The sequence below is a fragment of the Carettochelys insculpta genome, chromosome 3, assembly GCF_033958435.1.
Source record: "Carettochelys insculpta isolate YL-2023 chromosome 3, ASM3395843v1, whole genome shotgun sequence".
Lineage (NCBI taxonomy): Eukaryota > Metazoa > Chordata > Testudines > Carettochelyidae > Carettochelys > Carettochelys insculpta.
In genome coordinates, this window is record NC_134139.1 from 48762710 (window position 1) to 48779544 (window position 16835).

Here is a 16835-nt window from a genome sequence, read left to right on the forward strand (position 1 = left end):
AAGCTTCATGGGGTCTGTCCGCTTCCCCTCACGTAGGATCGATCACTACCAGCAGCGGCTGCAGGCATTGTTCTTTAAGAAGAAGTTCCCAGAAAGGCTGGCGGAATGCAAGCCGAAAGTAGAAGGTATGACAACGGCCTCTGTGGGGAGCTGGTGAGGGAATGTCTGAGAGGTTCACCCACCCATGAGGCATTGTACATATGTGCTGTGTTGGTAGAGAGTCACTACAAGGCAAGAGCGTCAGCTAAGATGGTCATTACAGCTGAAGGTTCAGTCAAGGTGTTACTGCCAAGTCTGTCCTAACTGCTGCCATCTAAGTTACCCTGTGCCGCAGAGCTGCCAACACTTGCTGTGCCCTTTTTCCACAGGCAGGCATCCTTCACAGCCCCAGTCCCTGTAGTTCCATGTCAGCGTGGCTGCAGCAGGAGGTGCATGTGGTACAAATGTAGGGGAAGATAGGCTTCACCAGGTATTTAAACTGTTCTAAGGCCCCCTCCTTGGAAGTATTACAGTGAGCATGTTCCAGTCAGCATTTTCCAATGGTGTTGCCCCAGTTGAGGCCATGATTAGCCCCGGGTTGGACGCTTTGAGACTGGGGATCCCTGGGAGTGTGCTTAGGATTGCTTATGCCTCCAGAGAAGCTGCAGTGACATAACCTGAGGTCATCTTTTGCTTCTTTTCAAGCCATTCTTCTGGCCTCCAAAGAGCTCACCCGCAGCAAGCGTTTGAAGCAGCTCCTGGAGGTCGTCCTGGCCTTTGGCAATTACATGAACAAAGGCCAAAGGGGAAGTGCATATGGCTTCAAAGTCTCCAGCCTGAACAAAATTGCAGACACCAAATCCAGCATAGACAGGTAGGCTTCAAAGTCCCCAGCAAATGAAAGCTGCTCTGCTGCATCTTTCTTCCTCAGCTAACGTACTGTAGAGAATTTCAAATGGTGTCTTACTTTTACATGTCAGTGGTACTTTCGCTCTGCAGGACCCAAAAGAGCTTTTGAAGCTATTAATACAGCACTGCATTTCAATCACATCTTGAGTGCAACTTGTCAGCTGTTGAACTGCAAACAGCAATGCTACTTGTATTTAATATTCTACTGCTAATGGAAACCATGAGGGTAATTTCTGCAGAGTCTGGCCAAAACACCCCTGCTTCATGTCCTTTCTTTTGCAAAATAAGACATGGAATCTTTAGCAATCCCAAGAAAACAGGCCCACAATTTTACTTCTCAACCAAAAAGTAGTTGCTCTGACAGTAGAGCACATCCATAGCCAACGTTCTGCAGCATAAGTTCTGTATTGACTCAGAGAAAGGCAGCAAAGAGTCCTATGGCACCTTAGAGACAGACTTACTAGGACATAAGTTTTCATGGGTAAAACCCACTCATCTGATGAAGTGGGTTTTACCCATGAAAACTTGCACCTTAATAAATTTGTTAGTCTCTAAGGTGCCACAGGACTCCTTGTTGGATTTTCCAGATACAGACTTAACATGACTGCTCCTCTGAGACTCAGGAAAGAGTGCCACCTACTGAATCAATAACATGCTGCAGTACTTTAGGTTCTCCTTCCATGACTTCGTGCAGGTTATTTGCCAGACCGTACCCTCGTTTGGTGGGATCTGATGAGACAACAGCTTCAAGGGGGATAGCTTTAGACTTCCATTGAATGAGTCACTACAGCAAGAAGTCATATGGAATTCATCTCTATCTTAAAAATATTAAAACCAATAAACCTGAACTAACTATAGTTTAACTAATGCCAAGTACTTCCTGTGTACACACCCTGATTAGGTTGGCCAGGTGTCTGGTTTCAAATGAACACACAGTCAAAAAGGAACCCTCTCTGGCCTGGTGAAAATCAGTGAGAGAATGATGGTGGGAGAGAGGTGTTTGGTTTTGTTCAGCCACAAAGTTAGAAAACCTGTTTCTGAGGTCTCATTTCCTGTGTAGCTACTGCCTGGATACATATTTTTTTCCTTTGGCCCAATGGAGCTTTAGTTCCCATATTTGGAATGTGCTCTGCAGATCCTATGGCATCCCTAATTCACAAACCCCTTTAGTTTTTAGAAAAAAATGATTCTTAGGAGAATAGTCTCCTTTAATTGGTGATGCTTTCGTTTTATTAACCAAGTTACTGATTTGTTCTCTGAAGTTCTCTTCATTTGATGAGCCAGAGTCCATCCCCAAACCCTTTGCAATGGCTGGTATTACCCCTGAATTCATTCCTTTCTCATCTGTGTCCTTTTTATTTTAGGAATATTACACTGTTGCACTACTTAATTATGATCTTTGAGAAAAACTACCCAGATATGTTAGATATGCAGTCTGAGCTGCAGCATCTTCCAGAAGCAGCAAAAGTCAAGTAAGTCCTATGTTACTGTGGGTCTTGATTTCAAAAATCTATTAAATTTAAAGGAAAACCTTTCACTGACTTCGGTGGGCTTTCAATCAGGCATTTAGTTGCTGATGGTCTTGCTCTGCATATATATTTCCAAATAAGGAGTAGCTCCTCAGCTGGTGTTAATTGCCTTGGTTTATTGACATCCATAGAGCTATGAGAATCTGTCTGTCAGTCATTTGTGAAATCACTGGTATGTTACTCCTAAACTATTCACCCTCAGTAGACTGTTTGTAATTGACTACCTCTGCTATGTGATTGGTAACCTAAATCATAAAAAGATTGATAATGCTCCATGCTAGATAGCTGGAGGTTGCTTAAATACAAACAAAGCCCTGTGATTAAGTCCCAGGATGTTTAAGCTGTTTTCAAGTTGGTCATGCAAACCTTTGTACAGACACACTTTTGCACAAGGGTTTGAGATGCTTTCCCTTTTCACTAAAATTTTTCGTATAAACATAAGTATTCCTAGGGATATTTATGGAAAAAGAATAGTGACAGAGAGGTAGCCATGTTAGTCTGTATTCTATCAAAACAAAAAAGCAACCCAGTAGCACTTTAAAGACTAACAAAATAATTTATTAGGTGATGAGCTTTTGTGGGACAGACCCACTTCTTCAGATCATAGATCTAATGGACTTCCGTGCTTTATATATTGAGTTTGTTCTGGTATGGCTATGGTCTGAAGAAGTGGGTCTGTTCCACGAAAGCTGATAACCTAATAAATTATTTTGTTAGTCTTCAAAGTGCTATTGGACTGCTTTTTTGTTTTTATGGAAAAAGAAATCAGTTTTGACAACCTTCAAAACTTCTTTGGCATTGTTTCCAAAGCACTGGTCCAGAATATCTGTGTGCAGTATTTGCCCAGCCATTGTTCTTCATGTGGGGAGATGGCTTTGTGTAGTACTACTACAGCCTGTGAGAAGCAAGGGAAGAATGACTGCAAGTTATCAAAAAGAGAAGGTCTGTGGTCCAAGCTCTCATGTAGACATTAGCACCAGTACTGTGTTGTTAGATGTGGCCACTTCTTCACCAAGGAATTGGTTAAAAGGGAGAGAAACAATTTGTTACTCGCTCAGAACTTGCAAGAAATTTCTAACTAGTAATTTAGAGGTGACAGGCTTCATCTCCTAGCAGTAATGAAAAGTACTCTGACTTATGTATGCTAAAGAAATATCCATTGCAACACTACAGTGTAACAAGTCTTTGTGCTAAGCTCAGATGTTAACTCATATGGACTCCTGTGGAATGAAAAGTCAGCAACAGTACTTGCATGCTTTAGTAATAAGACAGTTTAGTAATAAGACTGTCCCTAATGGGATTTTTTAATTAAGTAGGGAGAAAATGTCATATGAAACTGATCTGAGACCAAGGTGTGTTGTGTGCGATGAAGCGGTGAATCAAGCAATTATTATAAACCGTTTTGTGACTAGCACTCCACACTGAAGCTGGGTGGAGTTCATAGGCCTGGTATCGTGCATCCTATAACAGATGTTCTGAATCTGTACTGTTCTCTCCTCTCCATAAATACCATGTGATCTGTAATCTGACCACAGGCAGTTAGGATCTTGCTTTTACTTTGCCTGCAACAGGCAGCACAGACCCCTTCCCCCAGATCCCAGCATCTGGCATGCCTGGTGCCAGAGGCAGGATCCCAGGCTTGCTGGGCCAGTGGTCTGTTCTGCTACAGCAGATCCTGTATAACACTGCCCTTTTTGTTTCAACTGCTGTGTCTCTGTCTCTTTCACAGCCTGATGGAGCTGGAGAAGGAAGTTAATAACATAAAGACTGGATTGAAAGCTGTTGAGGTTGTAAGTATGTCAAGACTTCCAAATCTCCACACTAAAAATGTTCCACTAGGAATCTGGGGCACTGCATTTTCTATGGGAAAAGAGGGGGGCTTTTCTTTTCTCTTTAAGCACAATGCGTTCATGGGGGGAAAAAATAAATAAAAGCTGCTCCTGCGAAGATCCTGCTGATGATCCTAGTAGACTTTGGCCCTAATAAAAGTTTTGTTTGATCTTGGTCCAGACAGCAAGAGACTGACAAATGGTGCAGCCACCAAAAAGTAAAAACCCTCTTTGTTTTGTGTTGAGAAATGGCAGGTTACTTAGCAGGTGTCTCACATGCCCTTCTGGGATAGGAGTAAACAGGTAGGGAATACATGACATATTAAGCAATCATAACTTGGCTCATCTGCCAGCAACCTGAGCTCTGCATGGGAGGGAGAAAAAAGGCAGGGACCAGACATAAGAATGGTCCCACTGGGTCAGACCAAAGGTCCATCTAGCTCAGTATCCTGCCTTCTCATAGTAGCTAATGCCAGGTGTCCCAGAGGAATGAACAGAATAGATAATCATCAAGTGATCTGTCCCCTGTCACCCATTCCCAGCTTCTGACAAACAGAGGCTAGTGACACCATTCCTGCCTATTATGGCTAATAGTCACTGATGGACCTATCCTCCATGAATGTATCTAGTTCTTTTTTTGAACCCTATTAAAGTCCTGGCCTTCACAACATCCTCTGGCAAGGAGTTCCACAGTTTGACCGCATTGCAAGAAGAAATCTTTCTTTCTGTTTGTTTTAATAGCTTCTACCTATTAATTTCATTTTGTGACCCCCCCCTACTTCTTGGATTAAAAAATACAGAGAAGACTGGGTGAACTGTTACACAAAGAAGCTGTAGCATAACAATGGCATGTCTTCTCACTGATGCTGAAAGCCCCCTAAATGGGGCTTCTGTTTCCTTTGCTGCTGATTCACTTTTGCAGAGCACTCTCACAATGTGTTGTGTTTGAATGAAGCAGCCCTTTCACCCAATGTAAGCCCATCACAGGGGCTAAAGCAGGGGCACCAGTGTCAATGATCCATGGATTGAGCTCTTTATGTCGGCACATAGGTCCTCCACCTAGAAATTACTAGAAAAATAAACAATATTGATCCAACACGGGGCATTTGCAGAATGAGTGGAATTCAGGAGGCAGCTAAAATGTGATATCCACTGACACAGCATAGTTATCATGGAAGGAGGAGAGATGGGAAGGGAGCTTGGAATTTGGAGGTTAGCATATACAGAAAAAAAGGAATAAAGGAATAATTCAACAGCAAACCCCAATTATATAGTTGAAAGTAACTCTCTAGCCACCAGGATCACTTTGTTAGAAAATGAGTCTGATTTGACATGAGCATCTTCAAATTCCTTGTGGAGAAACTTGAGAGAAAGGCTAGCCCTCAATTCTGTAGGGTGGTTCAGAAAACCAGTATGAAGGGTCCCATTCTCTGCTCAGCTCCGTGAGTTTGTTGGGTAATTTCCATAGAACTTGGTTTCTCTCAGCAAAGCTAGCTCTGCTATGTCTGTAATTGCACCTCCCTATTGCCATGTAAACACACACTCTGTCATCCTGAGGCAACATGGTGGAGAGTGAGAGGTAGTATGGTCTGTTGGACTGAATTTAGGGCTTGGAGCCAGGAAGGAATGCCTGCTTTTTAATCTTGGCTCTGCTACTGACTTTCTGTGTGGCCTTCAACTAGTCACTTAACTTCTCTACCTCCCATCTTTGAAATGATTATAATCTTTGTGATGGAGTGGGGGATACCTGTGTGTGTGTGTGTGGCTCACAGAGGGTGTGGTGCTCCTGCTGAGGGTAACCCTGACAACCCAGGTAACACCTTTGTACTGCAGACAAAGGAGGAGGTGGAGTCTGAGGGGTTTGAATTGGAACTGGGAGTTGGAAGCAGTTAGTCTGGGCTGAGGGAGAGACAAAGGAGGGGGCAAGGCCCCAGCTCTGGGGGCCCCTCGAGGCCTCCTCTCCCCAACATGGATGGGACTGGCTGTCTCTGCCGGCTGTACTGACTCCTCTGTACGATGCTGTGTCCTGTCGGCTAATAAACCTGCTGTTTTCCTGCTAAGTGAAAGACTCTCCTGCCTGCGGACGGGGTGCAGAGCTTGGGGAACCCCAGAACCCCATCACAATCTTACCTACCACAGGGCGTTCTGAGGGTTAGCAAGTTAATGTTTGCGTAGAGCTTTAAAAATGTTAAGTGCTGTAAAAGTGCCAGGTCTTACTGTTGTTATATACTCTCTGGCCTACGTTCATTTAACAGCTGCATATTCCCCCTTCCTTCTCCCTGGGTTTGCAAGCCATGAATCCTGCATTGCTTTGGTCCTATGCTGACTGTTTGACATGAGGGCAATGATGGCATTAAGTAGAAGTAAAAGACAGCATCTGAGCTGTTTGAAAGACAATGAGCCCCTTGCTGTGTTTAGCTGTCAGTGAACTTTTTGGCCATGGTTGTCACTTTAAAGCTGGCTTGTATGAACTTCCCACTCTTTCGGTGCCCTGTTATCTGTAATGAGGCACTTGGCTTTGTTTTGAAATATGTCAGTTTAATGATAGTGGAAGGTGCCAGACTAGAGACCTAATGGTGCCACTCAACTGGTGCGATAATCAGTACTAGAAGCACAGGTTTGCCCCCACATGACTCTACCAGGGTGTCTTCACTCTCACCTTTAGAAACCCTCCTGCTCTAGTGATGGGAGCAGAGCCCAGTCTCCATTGCCAGTTCATTTGTTTGGCCTCTGACTTGCAATTGCCAACAAAGGGGCCAACTGGTGGCAAACATGATGATCTCTGTGATAGGGACATCTCTATTAGGAAACTGAATAAGACCCATATCTCATTTCTTATATGTCATCAAATAGTCTGCATGAGGCAATGACTTTTTCACCTGGGCTGGATTTGAATAGGTGACCAGGGCTCTGTACCCTATTAATTGGTCCACAGAGCCATCCTACTAACCTCAGTCATCATTGTTTCCTCCTGGATGAAAAGCTCCAAACCCATTGTGGATGGTTTGGTGATCAGGAATGCTGGTGACTGAGGCTGCTGATATGGTGTGGTATTTGTGGTTTGAAGGGAGCCTCAGTTATGGCTAATGCAGGCAGTTCCCTCTTTGAGAGCACCTATTTTGGTTTCTTTTATGTTGGTGGGTCGCTTGCCCTTTTGTCCTTCTAGCTGCTTTTCCTCTGCTTTCCTGATTGTGGACTTCTGGGGCAAAATCTCCCCATTTAGTCTCCATCTTCCTTCCTTCCACTTCTGTGCATGATGCTTTTCAGTCTGGGCTGCCAGTCTCATTCCTTTCACATTTGTTGCACTTAAAATGCAACACTAGAGCAACAGTAGCAGATCACTGTCAGGTGTGGGGGAGAAGGTGCAACTTTTGATCACCTTCCAAAGTTGTCTCACCACATGCCTGGCTCCACTGATCGAGAAGCTTCTTTAAGGCCCCCTAAGAATAGAAAACTAAAAATAGCTCTACAGTCAACTACTCTTAAAGATACTTGTGATGCTTTGCTTCCCCATGTTTGCAGTTTGATTTTAAAACTGGACTGCTCTTTATTGCTCAGTCTAGCTTTTGAAAATCACACATCTGAAGATACACACCCAGCCACAGCTTATCGTGCAGGATATGTTGGTGATTACATTTGTAAATTCAATTGGTCTTTCTTGGACTCCAGCAATAAACAGCCATGCTGCTGAAAAGGTGCTTTTGGAGTCCATGGGAGGTGGCACGCACATGTATACTCTTGTTCTGAAGCCTGGGGATTGGTGTCCACCCAGCTGAAGGGGTGCCTCAGCCACTGAAAGGGAGAGTTTTCATGTATTCAGGCACATACATTTTGATCAGTGACTTCATAATTAAAAGTTTCCCTTCTTTTCCCTGATTCCCTTCTGACGCCGAGTACCCCTCTGCCTGCTGTTGATGGCACAAAGGTAGTCATCAGTCCAGCTAGCCAGTCTATCCACTTGATAATGTTAAATGACCTCCACCACAGTAGTGCCTTACGACCTCATGATTTTCATTGTATTTATCTTCTCAGCAACCTGGGAAGGCAAGGAAGAACAGCTGTCCCCATTTTAAAGCTGGGGAACTAAGGCCCGGAGAGGCTAAGTTACTTGCCAGAGGTCACATGGGAAGTTAGTGGCAGAGAAGGGACTTAAATGAAAGCGTCCCAAATCCTAGGCTTTGACTTTAACCAATCAGTCAGCTAATTACCTTGATGACAATTTTGAGCATTTTTTAAAAATCAAAATCCTTCAATTCTGAAGACAGAAATGCTGTAATATACCCCAGAAAAACCCCAAATTCTGGCACCTCAGGTAATGTGTTCCGTAAACTTTAAAAAGTAAGACTGCAGCAAACACCTAAAACTATGAGAACAACAAGAAGTCTTGTGGCACCTTACAGACTAACAGATATTTTGGAGCATAAGCTTTCACGGGCAAAGACCCACTTCATCAGATGCATGAGTTGGGGAGGTAGTTTCAGAGGGGTATTTAAAGAATGGGGTCCCAGGAAAAGGGAGGGCCAGAGCTGACAAGGTCTATTCAGCAAAGTGGAAATGGCTCATTATCAATAGTAGGTATCAAAGAGACAAAAACAAGTCAGATCAGACAGGGGGATATGAGCCATTGTCAGAATCTGACCCCATTCTTTAAATACCCCTCTGAAACCACCCCACACTCATGCATCTGATGAAGCAGGTCTTTGCCCATGAAAGCTTATGCTCCAAAATATCTGTTAGTCTATAAGGTGCCACAAGACTTCTTGTTCTCGAAGCTACAGACTAACATGGCTACCTCTCTGATACCTAAAACTATGCTTACTCTACCATGTCTGGACAATTCCATGTCTGAACGCTAACAAGGCTTTGCTCTTCTATGTCGTCAATACAAAGATCTCAAAGCACTTTGCAAATATTAGGAGCAAACACCGAGAAGACTCACATGGCCCCATGTGCTAGGAACAATGCAGCCCTCCCTCACTGCTTTAGAATCAGTATGCTTCAACATTGGAAGATACTTTCTGCTACCTGCCCAGTTTCAGGGCAGGGCAGCTTCTTGAAATGTCCTGGGGTAGCCAATACCATTGCACTATTAAGTAAATCAACATTTACTTGTAGTTACCCCACCATGTTATCTGAATTCCAGGTATTTCCCATTCTGTGTATAAGAAAAAACATAGTTTCTCAGCTATGTGGCAGTTTAATACCAAAGTTGCCTTAGCAATACAAAGTAGATGAATAGCATGGAACACATCTGTTAGTATTGCAGGATCTAGAAGACAAAAAGTGACACTTGGCTCCATCTCACAGGGATTTTGCCTTCTGAGTGGGTGAAAGTAGAGGAGGGAGTGGTTCTGAATTGTAGTTGCTGATGGGTATATTAGGGGTGTGAGTGTGAAATGACCAGACTTGCCTAGTCCCATTGCTGACTGCCAATCAACACCCCAGGCCTCTTCTCTTCCAGGAACTGGACTACCAGAAAAAGCGCCTGCGGGAAGCAGGGGACAGGTTTGTGCCTGTCATGAGTGACTTCATCACTGTGGCCAGTTTCAGCTTCTCAGAGCTAGAAGACCTTCTGAATGAGGCGAAGGACAAGGTAGGAAAACTCACAGAGGGGCTTGACTGAACCCTGTGTCTTTCAGCCAGTTGGTCTCTCTCTCAACTTCTGTGGCTTTTTACTGACTCTGGGAGATAAGTTCCTTCATTCTGCTGCCACAGGATCCTGATAAGAGAGCTTAGTGAGAGCCAGGGGCAAAGTGTGTACCCTATATTTCTCTGTGTCAGAGGAGGGAGGGAAACCTCCTAATCAGCAGACACAGCTACTACTTTCCTTCTAATGTGTTCGTGTATCTTTTTCCCAGTGAAAAGTACCAGATTGGCAGCCCTGGGGACTGATGTCTACTCTCTAGAGGTAGGGCGTAGCAGTAGCACTCAGACATGGGTTAAACTAGTCTGGGCCTTAGGTCTCTGGAGGAATTTTGGGTAGTCTGAACCTTGCAAGCAGTTCTTGAGAGATTTTTGGGCCATCTTGGGTCAGTACCTCCTGGAGAACAGAAGTCTTCCTATGGAGCCAGAATGGAAGCAGAAGTTTAAAATGGCAGGACATTATTGAGGGGGCAGTGAGGCAGAAAGCAACATCCTGACATTCAAAGAGTTTCAGATTAAAGGTGATGTTTTTGGTACAACTGTTCCATCCACTGACAGGATACAAACCATATCCCCTCTAAGTTCTGCCCATTGAAACTTGTGCTTCTCTAGAGCTTTTTGATGAGAATGGTGTCTATGGGGAGGAAGGGGTGGATGGGTTTTGTGACATGGTGTTAGCAGGCTGTGCGTTGTTGGGAATGTTACCTTCTGGGTGAGAGGTGGTTCTGAAAGATTCCATGACATGCATTTCAAAAATAAGGTACTTAAATTTTGCCAGGGTATCAAATTTAGCTGAACTCTGCTCATGTAACAGCAGGGAGATATTTCAAATGGAGAAATGAATTCTTCACTCCCTTTTCCCTCTCTTTCCCCACCCGCACAAAAAAACAAACAATTAGTTTACTGGCTAGAAGTGGCTACTTGTTCCAACCCATAGGGCTCTGCATTTAAATAGTAGGTGGGTGATCTCAAAGACATACATCTGCAGAACTTTTTGGGATCCTTCGTGTTAAAAAAGTCCCATAAATGTATCAGTGTTCAGTTATTGTCATCAACTTGCTCTTGCTTCTCTGAGCAGATAATAAGTGAAGTGTAGATGTCTGAAGAGGTGCCAGCTCTTTGCTGATGATAGAAGCTGGCATTAATCCTCTGTCTTTGGGCTGACTAGGAAAGAGCATGTATGATGAAAATGTTCGAAAGAGTCATAAAATAGATGTGTGATGGCAAACTTGTCCTGGTTGGCTGGTAATGCTAAAAACAGTTGGCTGTCTAAAGTGAGAAAGGGATTCCTCTCAACCAGTTTATTTCCCTTGCCGGTGTCAGTAGTCTGAAATGAAAAATGTAAGGCAAGAAAGAAACTGTGAATATAATAGCAGTAAAAGGTTGCAAGCCCCCCTGGTTTCCAGAGCACAAGCAAGATGCTAGAGGTAGATCAACACGATCTAAACTCCTCAATAACTATGTGGACAGTGTCCTGTCAACATGCTGTACCCTTGCCCTGACATAACATTTCATCACCATGGGAATGGCTTGGCTTTTCCTAGTTGCAGGATTTGTCTCACAGCACGTTGCCACAAAAATCACATGATCCCAACAAGAGCTGGTTGGTTGTGATGGCAGAGTTGCTTAAAAGTCGTCATTTGATGCTTTCAGCAGAGGATGGGTGGTTTATGTCCCACACCCTACATACTGTTGTAGCATGGCTTCCCTAAGAGAGCTTCTATTCTCTGCAATATTTTGGATGTCTTGCTTTTAGTCTTGTCTGGGATCAAAAAAACCTGCAGAGATGCAAAACAATGGCACAAAAGTAGAGTCCTGGGAAGAACAAGACATAAGTAGACATTTTAACCATTAAGAAGACTCTGATTCAGTTCCATATAAATTTTGAGTAGGAGTTTTGAGTTGGTTCCTCCAGTATCCAAATGATTTTGCTGATAATTATAAACACGATCCCCACCTTTGGTATGCACAGGAATGAGATACAGCCTACTTAATTTGCTTCATTAACTGGTCCAACAAGTGACAGGTGAACCTCCTGCCCTCCATCTCCCTGCTGTATAAATCCTGGATTCTGTTTTTCCTCTCCATTTTTCATCTGATGAAGCAGATTTTACCAACGAAAGCTCATGACCCAATAAATTTTGTTAGTCTGTAAGTTGCCACAGGACTGTGTGGTCTTTGTGGAGCTACACGCTAACACAGCCTCTCCTCTGAGACTAAGATCCTTTGTATACATTCCCCTCTTTATATCTGATATAGCACAGCAGAGGTACTGTCAGGGCCAGATTTACACCCCCCAGGCACAGCATTTTCAGTGATGCCACCCCTCCACCATCAGCACCCCACGGTTGACCTGTCTGTTACACACAGTTTTAGAGAGGTACAGCTTGACAAAGTCCTGGCTGGGATGATTTAATGAGGGTTGGTCCTGCTTTGAGCAGAGGGCTGGACTAGATGACTTCCTGTGGTCTCTTCCAGCCCTAGGATTCTGTGGTGCCCCTAGAACGTCTGCACCCCTGGCAATTCTTCTGAAATGCTTGTACTCAAAATGGAACATAGGTCATCTACAGGTTGTCTTCATGTTGTCTGAGGTCTTCCTCTTTTGTGTTTTGCTTGCGGGTTCCATTTGAGAGCTTGCTGGACTATGCTGGATGATGTTTCTCTGAGTGTGTGACCTAGCTATCCCCACTTTCTTCTCTTGATTTGAACATCAAGTGGTTCTTGTCCTGCTCTGTTCCAAAGCTCCTCATTTTGACAGTCTTGCCATTTGATGTGAAGGATGTACTTCAGGCATCTCCTTATGAATGTCCGTAGCTTGTGATTTGAAGACTTTTTTGTAATGCCAGGTCTCAGTCTCACATCCATATAAAAGCACACTCTTCACATTTGTGTTGAAGATCTGCAATTTCATCTTTGCAGATATCATTTGTGAGCTCCATAAGGGATGAAGTCTTGAATGCAGCTGTTGTTTTCCCTATCCTGGCATTGATATTCTTGTCTGTGCCTCCATCTCTGCCCATAATAATCCCCAAGTAGATGAATTGCTCTACATTTTCCAGATCACCCCCTATCAGTGTGATGGTGCTCTTGTTGGACTGGTTGATTCTCATTGTCTTGTTCTTTCCCTTGTCAATGCTTAGTCCGGTCATTGAGACAGTTTTGTCTAGCATTGCAGCCTTTTCTTCCATGCTTTCATGCCAGTGCAAAAGGAGGGTGACGTTGTAAGCAAAATCAATGTCCTCTAGCTGTTTGAAAAGTGTCCACTGAATGCCCTGTTGTTCTGTTTATAATCCAGTCCACTGTGATCAAGAATGAGTAAGGTGACAATAGGCACTCCTGAGAGTATGCTGAAGGATTCTGCCAAAACACCATTTTGCACATCTTGGCATGTTGAGGGTTTGTATGTTGAATGAATCAAGTTAATAATTTTGGATGGGATGCCACGCTGTTGCAGCAGTTTCTATCAAGGCTGCCAAAGGCTTTTTGAAGTCAATGAAGGTTATATACAGGAGGGATTTCCACTCAAGCGACTGTTCTGTGATCACTCTGAGAGCTGCTGTTTGGTTAGTACAAGATCTCTCGCGTCAGAAACTGGCTTGTTCTTCCTTGAGCTGTCTATTGATTTCTGTCTTCATTTTCCCGAAGAAAATCCTATTGAACACTTTTCCTGGAATAGACAGTAATGTGAAGCCCCTCTAGTTCTTGCATTCCTTCAGGCTGCGTTTCTTTGGAAGCTTGATAAGGTGCCCATGTAATTGAAAACCCAGCCCTGGATACATTCTATGAACAGACACTGACTCTGACCAAGGCCCTTTGTTTTGGTGTCAATAGTGGGTTAAAAACATAAAACCACTCACTCCAAGGCAGGGGTACAACATTTCCTTGTCAGGCCAGGGCAGGAAAAGGGGGGTCCTGTTGCTTTAAGGATGTTGGAGAGTCTCCCCGCAGCCGGACCAACATGTCTGGAACTTGCTGCGCACATTTTTCAACACTTGCCAACATAAAGCATTGAACAAGAAAAGTTTTATTTTAACGACTATACCATACTTGGGAAGCCTCTCCCCCATTCCCTATTACCTTCTTCTAACACGCCCCTACTATGCCTTTCCAGCTTCTTTTGAATCTAGGGCTTTGGTTCTTCCTCTGGCATTGAGCTGCCTTGGACTCCTGAAAGAGAACTCTCTGTCCTTACCAGCACACTGCTATTTCTCATGTTCACTTCAATTCACCCCCGCACTCCTTTGCCCCCCTGCTCCTTTTTCAAAACTGGATATTCTCAACAAACCAGATGTACTTGTTGGAGCCCATGACAGCTCCCACGCTCAATGGGTTCTGTGTTGGCTGAATTGTGAGCTCTGTCCATAGCACGGAAACCTGCTACTACAGCTGCCCAGTGAAAGTAGAAGGACAGAACACACACAGCGATTTCACTAGCCCGTTCTGTTTGATTTCTAGAAACAAAACTGGAGGGGACTTTAAAAAAAATCCTCCCTGAGCCCAGGAAGTGAGGCTCTGGCTCACTGATTTTAATAAAGAAGTTTTGGTTTTAACAGCTGGGTTTGAGTATAATGCAAGCTAACTGAGTGCCATATTTTAGGCAGAGGCATCTTTCCTGAGCTTAGGTTTAGAACTATACTACTTATGTCTTAAAATTGGACAAATGATTTTAGGTGTCTTTAGTAAAGGTAAAATGGGTTCTGTAATTATTTAGATTTCTATAAGAGATCCAGTGCAAAAGAGTGCTACAAACATTTGCTCCTATCAGCATCTCTGAGATTCATTGATGAGAGAGAGAGGACCAGTGATCTCCTTTCATTCAGTAATCAGCACAGTGCCAACCAATCATGGTCCAGCAGTAAAAGCTCCTACTGAAACCTTCCCATTCCCTCATGCCTCACAGATTTTTAGGTCAAAACTAACGTTTTAATTTTTTTCCCCAGAGCCTTCTGTTTACCCATGGAGCAGATATAGGGCTGGTACTGCAGCTTTTCCCACATCCTACCCGTGCACCTCAGCCCTGCCTGAGAGCTACCGTATCCAGTGTGGGGAGGTTACCTTCAGTCTCACCTGCCCTGTAGAGTCTTTGGCCTCTCAGACAGACAATGACAAGACCACTTGGTGCCAATTGTCATAATGAAGAAGAAACTATGTTTTAAGGTCCAGATTTTCAGACTCTCCGCTCTGTCTTTGCAAGTGAAATACTGTAACCGCTATCACCAGTGCACACACAAAACAGATGTTCAATTAAGATCAAGCTGAAAAATTGGCCTCAACTCTCCTAACAGCTCATTCAGAGAGCCGGGCACTGTTCTATTGTGGCTCTTTCACCTTCAGTGCACTGAGACATCTGACAGGTTTGGGAGGAGGTGTGGAGGGGAGCTTTTGCTTTTTAAGAAGTCAAGAAATCACAGATTTGATCAGGGGCTATTTTCTGCCATCCCCAGTTGGGGGGTTGAGAGAAATTCTATCCTGACCTAACCCCAATTTTCCCCAATTTGTCAAGATGGAAAATTGCTCCCTTTTGTAGGGAACACAGGATGAGGTGGTCACCTGAAAAAACTGCCCTTCTTGTTTTTGTGCAAAAGCAGCGCAAAAGCTAAAGCCAAATCAATGTGATACTTTTCACCGCTTCTTCCGAAGGTACAAATTTTATTTTACTATATAATGGGGATGACATTTGCGCCATCAGCCTCTGTTCCACTAAAGTCCCATGTAAGCACTGACAATAGAACTGAAGTGAAGCAACAACATTGTTTCTGTTCCCTGCACAGGGTTGACCTTCATCCCACGTGTATAGCGTATAGCACATCTGTTTGTAAAACACTGAATGCCTTTTTTCCAGGAGACAATGTATGTTTCAGATGCGATCACTACCATAGTGATTAGACTTCAACAGCTGATTCTACAGGGCAGAAGCTGGATAAAATCAACAGCGAGAGTTGTGCTGCTTCTGGTCACCCAGTGCAAGGGCATAATGAAGGCAATAATAATAATAATAAAATAATGGTTACACTGAAAGGAAAGTGAGAGCCAGTCTGTTATCAAGGCTTTTTTTTTTACTTGACTGAAATGGTACCTGAGGCAGAGAGCAAATACTTAGCAGCATTATGATGAGAGGTCAAAATCTGCACAGCCATTGGATGCCAGTAAAATTGGAAAACATAGGAGGTCTGTTTGAAGAGCAGCAGAGGAAAGTGAAAATCCAGGTAAGATAATAGCCATTAATGGCAGACAGCTGCAAGACACACAGGGATACTGCAGTTCAAGTGGCAAAGAGAAAATGTCCATTTCAAGCACAAAGATTGGCCTCCCTTGGTCTTTTGGAACTGGCTCCTTCTGTCAGCTGCTGAGACTAATGGACTTGTGGAGTCAAGCTGGGGCATGCTCCAAGAGGCATGGACCGATAACAAAGCTTATCATCTCAAACAGAGCTACTTGATGAATAAATTACATGCCTGATCTATATTAAACTAGAAATGGAATGTCTTGTATTGCATGAGCAGGGCTGCTCTTGGCACCATGGAGCTAGGTCAAATTTTTTTTTTTTTATAATCAATAGGTTTTGAGGAGATGTAAGGTTCTGGCCAGTCTCTCTTGAAACTGATGAAGGTCTTTCAAGAAGCATTCAGCAGAACTTCCTTGTTGCAAACTTGAGGTGTTAACAGTATCAACTTTGGCACTGCTTGACGAGGAAGGTCTTTTAAGTTTTGCTCAGAGCAGGAGGTATAATCCATTCTTCCCAGTCTAGTCCCCCAAAAGCAGCTGGAGACTCCAGAATAATTTTCATCATTACTGCTTTTTCTCTCTTACATGGGGCCCCACAGGTTCCCGCTGCTTCCCGTGGAGTCTCTGCAGCCACTTGATGTTTCATTGGCGGGCACAGCTGTGAGCATGTGCTGCCATCCCATGTTCCATCTCCTTGTTGAAACAACTTTTTAAAATAAAT

The 16835-nt window shown here is 43.8% G+C and overlaps 1 protein-coding gene across 4 annotated transcripts in view; it reads left to right on the plus strand.

Moving 5' to 3' along the window:
* Positions 1 to 16835, plus strand: part of DAAM2 (dishevelled associated activator of morphogenesis 2) — a 230721-nt gene that overhangs the window by 199407 nt on the left and 14479 nt on the right. For all 4 annotated transcript variants that reach the window (XM_074989803.1, XM_074989802.1, XM_074989806.1 and 1 more), the window contains 5 exons: positions 37 to 125; positions 685 to 853; positions 2253 to 2360; positions 4147 to 4207; positions 9708 to 9839. In XM_074989803.1, the coding sequence (XP_074845904.1) occupies positions 37 to 125; positions 685 to 853; positions 2253 to 2360; positions 4147 to 4207; positions 9708 to 9839 (559 nt within the window). The remainder of the gene's footprint in view (positions 1 to 36; positions 126 to 684; positions 854 to 2252; positions 2361 to 4146; positions 4208 to 9707; positions 9840 to 16835) is intronic.